The sequence below is a fragment of the Festucalex cinctus genome, chromosome 21 (genome assembly GCF_051991245.1).
Source record: "Festucalex cinctus isolate MCC-2025b chromosome 21, RoL_Fcin_1.0, whole genome shotgun sequence".
NCBI lineage: Eukaryota > Metazoa > Chordata > Actinopteri > Syngnathiformes > Syngnathidae > Festucalex > Festucalex cinctus.
The window spans coordinates 19684705-19694688 of record NC_135431.1 but is presented as its reverse complement, the minus strand read 5'-3'; the positions used below and the strand labels follow the sequence as shown (position 1 = coordinate 19694688).

General features: G+C 44.8%; 1 protein-coding gene across 4 annotated transcripts in view; it reads left to right on the top strand.

Annotated features, from left to right (window-relative positions):
- The window catches only part of casp8ap2 (caspase 8 associated protein 2), a 55686-nt gene extending 45702 nt beyond the window's left edge, over positions 1–9984 (top strand). For all 4 annotated transcript variants that reach the window (XM_077510783.1, XM_077510782.1, XM_077510784.1 and 1 more), the window contains 3 exons: positions 1–2199; positions 6045–6144; positions 9026–9984. The exon at positions 1–2199 is cut by the window's left edge and continues 544 nt beyond it. In XM_077510783.1, coding sequence (XP_077366909.1) covers positions 1–2199; positions 6045–6144; positions 9026–9088 — 2362 coding nt within the window. In that variant the 3' untranslated portion in view covers positions 9089–9984. The remainder of the gene's footprint in view (positions 2200–6044; positions 6145–9025) is intronic.

Sequence of the window (9984 nt, the reverse complement as noted above, 5' to 3'; positions counted from 1 at the left end):
AATGGAGCTGAAATCTAAGCTGAAGGTATTAATTGTGTCTATGTTTAACAAAGTAACAGACAATGGTATTGTAAAACGCATCTTTGACCAACAAGCTGTTGATCTGAAGCAAAAGTTGTGGGTCTTTGTTGATAAACAAGTTGACTTCTTGCTCAAGGATGTTTACATGACACTGAAGAGCCTGTGTAGGCTAGCAAAAACCTTGCCTGAAGAAAATATGGCTTGTGGCACTGAAGGAGTTTTGGGATTGCCCCATTGGAAAACACAATCTCAAAAGGATTCAAAAGGTACACAAAGCTCTCTGAAGCAAAAACCGTTTGGTTCGCCTCACAAAACGGGTCTCGGTAGCAGAGGCAAAGATATCAAAATCACTCTTATAGGCAATGAAAAAAGTTACGCACATACACGTAATTGTATCAGTGCAGATCTAGGAGTTGACAATCTTTCTCCTAAAAAATCTTTTGTTTCGGGGAAACATAATATGGCTTCTTTGGTAGCCTCTCAAAGCACATCTCTGCTTGACAAAAGTGACTTTGAACTACTCACAGAGCAGCAAGCTACCAGTTTAACATTCAACCTGGTAAGAGATTCTCAAATGGGAGAAATATTTAAGTGTCTCCTGCAAGGATCAGACTTACTTGAAAGCAGTGGAATAACAGGAGAGAGCACATCGTGGGCCCTTAGCACTCCGAAGAAGAATGGAGAAACACTCATCAGCATTCCAACACCAAACAAATTTGATTCTCCATCAAAATTTCTCTCTGCAGCCAAATTTGATACCTCCTCCAAAATAATTGCTACATGGTCTAGCATTTCATCTCAGGATATGTCACCACGGTCCAAACATCAGGCCAGACCAAATCCAGCTTTATTTGATGAAAGCTGCTTGTTAGAGGTTCCATCGGAGACTCAATCAACACTGCAGTCCGGCTTTTTATCACAAAGGAATTATTCTATCCTAGCTGAAGATCTGGCAGTTTCCCTTACTATTCCATCACCTCTTAAGTCTGACAGCCACCTGAGCTTTCTCCAACCGTCTGGCATCCATATTATGTCCACCCCAGACAGTGTTATCAGTGCTCACATCAGTGAAGATGCTCTGTTAGATGGTGAAGATGCTACCGACCAAGACATTCACCTCGCCCTCGACACAGACAACTCCAGTATTGGGTCTAGCAACAGTGTGGCTTCACAAGCAGCTGGCAGTACTTTTGTGTTGAAGCCTGATATGCCCATGCAGGCCCTAGTGATGGAAAAGTCCAATGATCATTTCATTTTGAAGATCCGTCAGGGGAATATACAGACAGATGGTACTCTGACCACAGAGGAAAGCCTAAGTAAAACACTAACAGAAGACCACCATAATGGAGATGATGTGGCAGCTCAGGAAAGCCAAGAAAAACATTTATTGAACAGGATTCATAAATATGCTCATCCCTACATTGTAACACCTACAAAACCCAGTCTCTCTGACCTTTCTGAAGATACTGTAATCTGTCACGATGCATCTCGTGATACCAGCTCAACTGAAGATCATTTGAGACTAAAAACAGAATCTCCACACTCAGTCCATATGTCAACTACATCAAAAAGTTGTGTGGCGAAGGACTTAAACAATGTTCTAATTTCTCCAAAAGCTACTTTTGAAATCACTGCTTCCAAGGGAACCCTCCATAAAAGAGATGTTCTTTCATTTGGGCAGAACAGCAAAGTACACACTCATGGTGTTGGACTCGTTAAAGATGAAAACCCAAATCCATCATTCCATATGGAGAAACACAGTCCAAATCCCCGCTGTCCATCAGAAACTATTCCTTCTGATACACAGAAAAGCACCAGTCCTTTCAAATGTACTGTGCAAGGCAATAGTGAAAGCTCAGAAGCAACTCAGATAAACCAACAAGTGTCAAATATTTCAGACATGCAGAGTGTAATGGAGACATCAAGTTCAGGCAGAATTGCAGAGGACACAAATAGAGCCACAGAAAAAGTCAAGGAGGATGGTGAGAAAAGTAAAAAACGGAAAAAGCACCATGAACAATCAAAAGCAAAGCGTTCAAGAAAAGATGAAGAGAACCATATGGAAGACGGTGCCATCAGCTCCAAAAATGATGTTGAATCAAAATCCATAGCTCCTAATAGTTTGTCTGCCATGAACGTCCTCAAGAAAAAAGGAGCTTTGGTGATGGCATGGACCAGGTGGGTACCTGATATCAATACATATGCCTCAATTGTATACATTTTGACAGAAAATTGTTAATCTCCAGAACAATTAAACTTAATTTTCATATTTTGAAAATTTTGTCAGAACAACAATGGGACTGCCCGCGGTATAGACCCCTTCAGAGTTTGTAAACAATGTGACGTAATTTAAAGGGCGGGGCTTAGCTGGAAGCAAAAACACCTCAGTGGTGTGTGGTTCTAACAGCGGTCAGCATATTTTCACAGAAAGTTCACGTCGGAATGGATGCGGAAAACGGCCATTTAAGTTAATTTGTGAGTAAACTGACTCCCCACGACCGTGAATGTTACTTTAAAAAGTTAACTCTGACTGATGGGACGATATTTACTGACCCGTACGCATTCACGCACTGGATAGATTATTTAACAGGACTACCCACCGTGCAATGGCCGGACATTTAAATCTACCTTATAGAAAAACTGAGCGTTTATACTAAAGATAAACTGAAGGCCTATAAATCATTAGATGTCTACAACTACGTCTTGAATGGACATGTTCAAAATTTAGACTAAAACAACTTGAGCGAGGACTTTTGTGTCGTGCGGTCGCAAGTGCTGCCAAGTCAACGACAGGGACAGAAGACGAGGATATACAAGGCATGGGCCTCTACTACAAAAATTTGACAAGAAGTTATCGGAACCATAGTGGGGGGCTTTCGCCTCGACAAAACTGAAACATACAGCTAACGTTTGGTTAGCTAGAGGTTAGCATTCGTGCATGTAGCATGTAAAGACAAACTTTTTGTAAGTCCGTGCATGTAAAAAGAATCCCACAAATAATGACTAAGTTAAGTAATTTCAACCACAACTAAGTCTAGCCCATATCATTGTCCAGGCTGAATCTGATTAAATCTTACCTGATATGAAGTGTGCGCTGCAAACACGAGCGTTGATGATAGCCTCAGTCCAGTCCTTTTGCCTAATCACGTTTAACCACAGCCGTCTGTGATTATTCTGACAGGCAGAGGCTGGGATGCGATAGAATTTCCAGTTTTTGGCCGCTCCCTGGGCCCCCTGTGGGGTGCGGTGTTGGGGTGCTTTCCCTGGTGCCCGGGGAGGTGCCGTCCCGGCGCGGTCCGCTGCTCCGTGCCCGGTGGCGCGGTTCGGGGCGGGTGGGCCTCTGGTGTGCCCCGTGGCTCCCTCTCCCCTCCCCCTTCCTCCCCCCCGTCGCCTCTCCCTCCTCGCCTCCTCCCGCCCATCCTCCTCTGCCTCCCGGTCCCTTTTCCCTTGTCGCCCTCCCTCCTCTTTCCCCCCCCCCCCCTCCTGCCCTGCAGCCGCCCTTTCGCCTTCTTGTCGTCTTCCCCCCCGCTCCCCCCCCCCCCCCCTTTCTCCGCCCCCTCCCCCTCCCTCTCCCTGGGCCTGGGGCTCCCTCCGGGCGTCGGGGTTTGAGGCCTGTCCCACCCCGGTAGAACTCCTGGCGCCCCGGGCGGGCTCCGGTGGCCGGTGGGCTGTCCAGTAGCCCTGCTGCGCTGGCGGCCCGCCTATTGTGGTGCCAGATGGGTGGGGTGGGGGCGGGTCGGGGGGGGGGGGGGGGGGTGCTGGGGGGCGGGCGTGCCACCTACACCCGCCGGGTTGGGTGAGGCCCCGCTGGTCGCTCCTCTTACTCACTTCACTAGTTTTGCACTATACACTTTGTAAATATACACATAGGGCACACAACACATTTCTTGGTGGGGTGGGGAAGGGTGGAAACACCGTCTTCACCCTTCAACTCCCCTCCAATTTTAATGCACTTCATGTCCAAGGGGAGGGGTGAGTTGGGGCAGGGAGCCATCAGAGGGGATGGACTGCAGTGCCTGGCAGCGCTGTGGTCCCCCCCCCATCTGTGTCCCTGCCCCACCACTTTGTCCCTCCATTTCCTTTTTTAATGCACCACACATATACATATTCATTTTTTTGGGGGGATGCGGGTGTGTCGGAGTAGGGGAAATTTTTTCCCTCTGCTCCGACTCAACTGCTCCCAATTTTAATGCACCACACGCACACACTTGTATATACACTGGGTGGGGGCCACATTCACGGTGTAAGGGTAGAGCTCGCCAGTCGGCGAGCTGGCGGACTCAGTAGCAGGGTTAGGTGTCACTAGTACGCTGGCGTGACGACCGGGGCCTCTCCCCACCGGGCTCGGTGTTCTGGTGTTCCGCCTTTTCCCCTGGTGCTTCCTCCTCCGCTTCCCCCCTCCCGCCGCTGGGCGACTCTCGCACGGCTGGAGGTGGGGTGGGCACGTTTTCCCTCTCTGCGCTGCTACCCGGTGCCGGTTTCCGGGGGTGGGGTGGGGCTCGCGGGGGGCCGGGTTCGCGGGGGGGTTGGCGGTCGTCGGTGGGGGAGGGGGGGGGCGGCTTGTTTGGGGGGGGGTGGAGGTATGGGTGGGTGGGGGTTTGGGTGTTGGCGGTCGGGGTGTGTTCGGGGGTTTGGGGGCCGGGGGTGGTGGGGCCTGGGTCGTGGCGGGTGGCGGGTTTGGGTGGGGTGGGGGGATGGGGGCTGGGGACCGGTGGGGCGGTGTGGGGGCCCGCTGGGCCTCGTTCTGCGGCCTTGGGCTCGGGGATGTGGGCCGGGGCTGGGGCGGGGGTGTTCCGGGCGTCTGGGTCGGCTCGCCGACCGGTGTCCGCTCGGGTGGCTTGGGGGTGGCCTTGGTTCTGCCGCGGCCTGGGGATTTCGGGGGGGGGGGGGGGGGGTGCTCGCTTTGCTGGACCGCGGTTGACGGCTTCTTTCTTTAGTGGTGGTCCTTATGCATGCCAGATCCGTCGCACCAGCATCTACTGAAACTCAACAGAAGTAGCCTCTCCCTCCCACAGCCCCTTGAATCAGTGGGTGCTGGGTCTGTGGATCTCACTTTGCTTTATCTATCCTTCCCTCCTTCCTCTCTTTAGTTTTTCCTCTGGTCACTTGAGATCTCAATTTATTGGAAGTTTGAGGCTTCTGGGGTTGGCATAAGACTCTGGTTTTGTAACCACGCAGGAGGGGTTTTGTTGGTGCTGGATTTCACTTTGATGGATTGGATGTACTGGCTTCTATGGATCTCACTCTGCCTTATCGATCCTTCCCTCCTTCCTCTCTTTAGTTTTTCCTCTGGTCTCTTGAGATCTCGCTAAATTTGCTGGAATTTAGAGGCTTCCGGGGTTGGCGTAAGACTTTGATTTTGTAATCATGGGGAAGGCAGGAAGTGTTTGGTCGGTGCTGGATTTCACTTTGATTTATCTTTCTTTTCTCTTTATTTTTTTCTGACCTTTTCTCTGGTCTCCTGACCATTTAAACTTCACGACTCTGGCAAGATTCTGAAGTACCTGGTTAAGGCGAAGGGTAATGGGATATTTATAAGGCTTTAGGTGAATTAATGAGTATAAATTTATACGTATTTGCATGCGCACGCACGCACGCAAACGCACGCACGCAAACGCACGCACACAAACAAAAAAAAACAAAAAAAAAAGAATTTCCAGTTTTTGTTGGTGCTTTTACGGTTCTGGCAACCAAAAACACAACAAGACGACATTTTCTACAGACAACCAGCGTTGTTTATTTCTAGCTGCACTTCCGTTGCCTCTCGCGGAAAGTTGTTTTTGTCTCCAGTAAACACCGTGACGTAGGCCATGAAATTGTCTATTTAGTGTTCAGTGATTTCTGTCACAAAAAAATTGACAATCCGTAACAATTGGCAGCTCTGTCTGAATGTATCTGCATTAATCGTCTACTGTTTAGTTAAAAAAAATTCTGGAAAAAAAATGCACTACTCAAAGAGTGATTAAAAGCTACCAAGGGTGCCAAAGAAAACACGGCTCAACTTTTCATGTATGACATTCCAGAGATGAAGATCGAGCCATTCTCGTTGACCTGAAAACAAAAGGTGCTTCACGCAAAACATTCGCTGCCTTGTCAGATAAACTTAAGAAACCATCAGAACAGGTAAGTTGAATTTGTCTTTACAGCAACAAGTGCTTAACCCCTTTGTCCTTTTTGACCAACTCTTGGCTATTTTGTACATTACTCTTTATATTTTGATAGGTAAAGAACATAAAAAATTCACTTGTGGGTCTGAAATTTCACCCAGATTGGCCCAATATGTTGAAGTTCAAAAAGGCACCATCCATCATTTCTAAATTACTATTGTCATTATTATATGTGGGATACAATTTTTTGTAGTGCACATGTTCAATTTGAACAAGGTTTGGAGCCATTGAATCCCATTATAAATGGTAATTTTTCATGTTTTTAATGCACTGTAAACCTGGTGTGTTATAGTGTGTGTGTGCGTGTGTCCTTGCGCTTGTACCGTTGCATGCACGAGCATAACTGTCTCTGTGCAATTGCAGTGTCTGTGCGTGCATGCAACTTCAAAAAGCACACCAAAGGACTAGTTGTGGCCGTCGGACAATATTGCTTTTCTTGTCCATAGAGGGCGTCAAAAACAAATAAATAAACTATATTTGTATGGTTAGGTCTGATGCTACTGAACATTTTGAATGGTCGCAAGTAAAAAAAGAAAGAAAAAAAAAACCTCAGAAATAACTGAGATGTACTTGCCAAATTTTGGCTCATTTCAACTGTTGTACTTGCCAAATTTTGGCTCATTTCAACTGTCGTACTTGCCAAATTTTGGCTCATTTCAACTGTCGTACTTGCCAAATTTTGGCTCATTTCAACTTATGTGTCGTACTTGCCAAATTTTGGCTCATTTCACTTATGTGTCGTAAAAATTGTGAAAATGCCATTGTCAAAAAATGGGCCTTACCCCCATTTTTTTAAATTATTTTTATTAACATATTCATAACTTGGCATGTATCATCTCAAGACCTGAGACAACAACTGGGCAAAAAAAATCTTGACTTTTCGAAATACTATATGACGGACAGATCATCAAATATTGGCTTTAAAAATTCATTTGTCCAGGAAGAGTAAATGCTTAACTCCCATGTACAAGCTCCAAAAAATCCCAAACTTTTCATGCAACTTAATAGTCACGGCCTGAAAACATCTATATGATAAAATTCAGTTATACATATAGCCCCACCTAGTGGTGACAATAAATTGAATACTTTACGTTTTTAGCTACTGTGCTGAGCTCGTTGAAGGGATCCAGTTGAAAATTGGTCAGAAAAGCCTGAAGATGATGAGTTGATCATGCCCCAGACCGAATATTATAACTTTTCACCAAAGGGCGTGGCCGTCGCGGTGCCGCAAAGTCTTGTGATATTTCATGACAATAAAAGCTGCTTTAACTTGACCCAGATGATCCTATCTTCTCAAAATTTCACACATTTGATGAGACTCCAGCCCTAAAGACATCTACAAATTTATATTTCATCTTACTTATAGCGCCACCTACTGGCATTTTTTTTCTTACGATTTTTCTTCAACATTTTTCTCCAACCACGTTAACTAGACCTACCTCATATTTGCTCAGAAAAGGGCTTCGGCCTTCATGATGTCACAACAAGAAGTTTGTGAGCTTTCGTGAATCGCTGTGGGCGTGGCTAAGCGCTGTTCGCCAAGAAAACAATGCCAAAAAAAGTCCGGTAAAATCCTGGAAAATAATTCAAAGAAAATAGTGGGAACCCTGTCAGACACAACCCCCCGCACTCTCCGAGGGCCACCGGACGGTCAACCAACCCAGACCCCGGCCCGCGCCCCAGGCCCAACGCAGCTGAATGCGGCCCGGTGGGCCCCCACAGCGCCCCACCTGCCCACAGACCTCGCTCCCCCCACGCCCCACACACACCCGCCACTCACCACAACCAAGTTCCCCCTGCTCCAAATGACAGCTCCCCACCCCAACTCACCTGTCCCCCTGGATGTGAGGTGCATTAAAATTGGAGCGGAGTTGAGGGGTGAAGACTGTTTTCCACCCTTCACCACCCCACCAAGAAATGTGTTCTTCTTGTGTATAGTGAAAAACTCATGAAGTGAGTTAAGAGGAGCAACCAGTGGGGCCTCTCCCAACACTACGGGTGCAGGAGTTCCCCCCCCCCCCCCCCCCCCAACACACACACACACACACACACACACACCCTTTGGCCCGCGGAGCCCGCCCGGGGTGCCAGGAGGTCTACCAGAGTGGAGCAGGCCAAGTTTAAAAACTCTGCTTCTCCCCTCATGCTTATTCTTGAGCTCTTTTAAAGAATTTTTAAAATCAATTCAAGAGTTTTACTGGGCTTGTATGTTCTAGGGCTGCAACAAACGATCATTTCACTAATTAATCTAATTTTTAATTTTTCAATTGTTTGATGAATTATATTTTTAAATGTAATTTTTATTTGAATTTTTACTTTAATTTTAGTTTTATTTCAAATTGTCAGTGGGCACAAACAAATTAATTATGATTCAGTTGTTGGTTTGGTCTAGAACGCAAGGAAGATGTTGAAAATGTTGAACATGCAAATGTTTTCAGTTTACGAGTTTCCAATTAATCGTTTTCCAAGTCATTGATTTCTGTTCGGTCAAAACAAAGATAATCAGTTTGCTTTCAAGGAGGACTACAGAATTTGGAGAATATTTACTGCTGAGGGGATGAAGTTCTGAGCACTTGGACACTCTATCCATCTATGTTATGAATCGCTAATCTTCATTATGGTCGTGGGCATGCTGGAGCCTATTCTAGCTGTCTATAGGCAGTAGCGGGTACACTCTGAACTGGTTGCCAGCCAGAAATGATCATTTCAGTTTGTTTCATTTCACATTTATAATACTTGAAGCAAACTCAACAATAATGTTACCATTTCAAATATCAACTGAACAAAATGTACAAAATGATTATTATTATAATTATTGTTCCTTTTTTGTCTCCCAGATTGCTCAGAGATTTCAGCAGCTTGTGAAGCTCTTCAAGAAGCAAGGTTATTTGAAGGCTTGATCATTCCAAGTTGTTTTAATTTGAAGTGTTTTTCTGCAACTCATTTTTGAGAAATTTGTAATATGTGGTATGCTCACAGTACATGTTGTTGTTGTTGTCATGTATCTGTTACAGGAATGTTGAATTGTTAATTCCTTTAATTCACCGGCATTTCCATCTTTTCAGTGTTAATGTTATATCGCTGGCGTCAGGCCAAATCCTCATTACCTCCAAAATCAGCACTTTACATAAGACCCCAAAAATGTCTGTTTAACAATTAATGTTGCATCATCAATTTTAAATACTTTAAGATTGCTGCTTAACCTACAAAAATAATACCCACACATGGACTGACTAATAGCATATAGATTTGTGAAAAGATATTAAATTTACCAAATTGTGACATAGTAGGTTTCAGTCTGACGCCAGCGATAGTCTAACTGATGTATGTAAATTCAGTTTTTCAAGCACAATGCAACTATAGTCATTTATATAGAATGCATTCACAAATACATATTGACAAATTACAGATTTGATTAAAAGTATTAAACGTTTCAGTCAAATGTGAAATATCCACTGTATCAACAGTTGATCTCAACTTTTGAAGTAGATCTCGCCGTTAATACAGATATAAGATAATACCTCAAATTGTAAATCTAAAATATTTTCTCTTTTAAAATTTGTAAGAAATGTATGTTTTTAAGGATGAAGACTGTATAAGAATTAATACATATTTACTACATACATTTTTGGCAACATCTAAAGTTGCATAAATACATATATGTCTCATTTTTGTTGGATCGTGTTGCGTACGAAAGGCATGTTTGATTTATCTTGTTTCATATCAAAACATTAAATTCAGTGTTGTGAATAATGTATATAGTTCTTAGATTGAAATAAAGTTTTATTTATTCTTG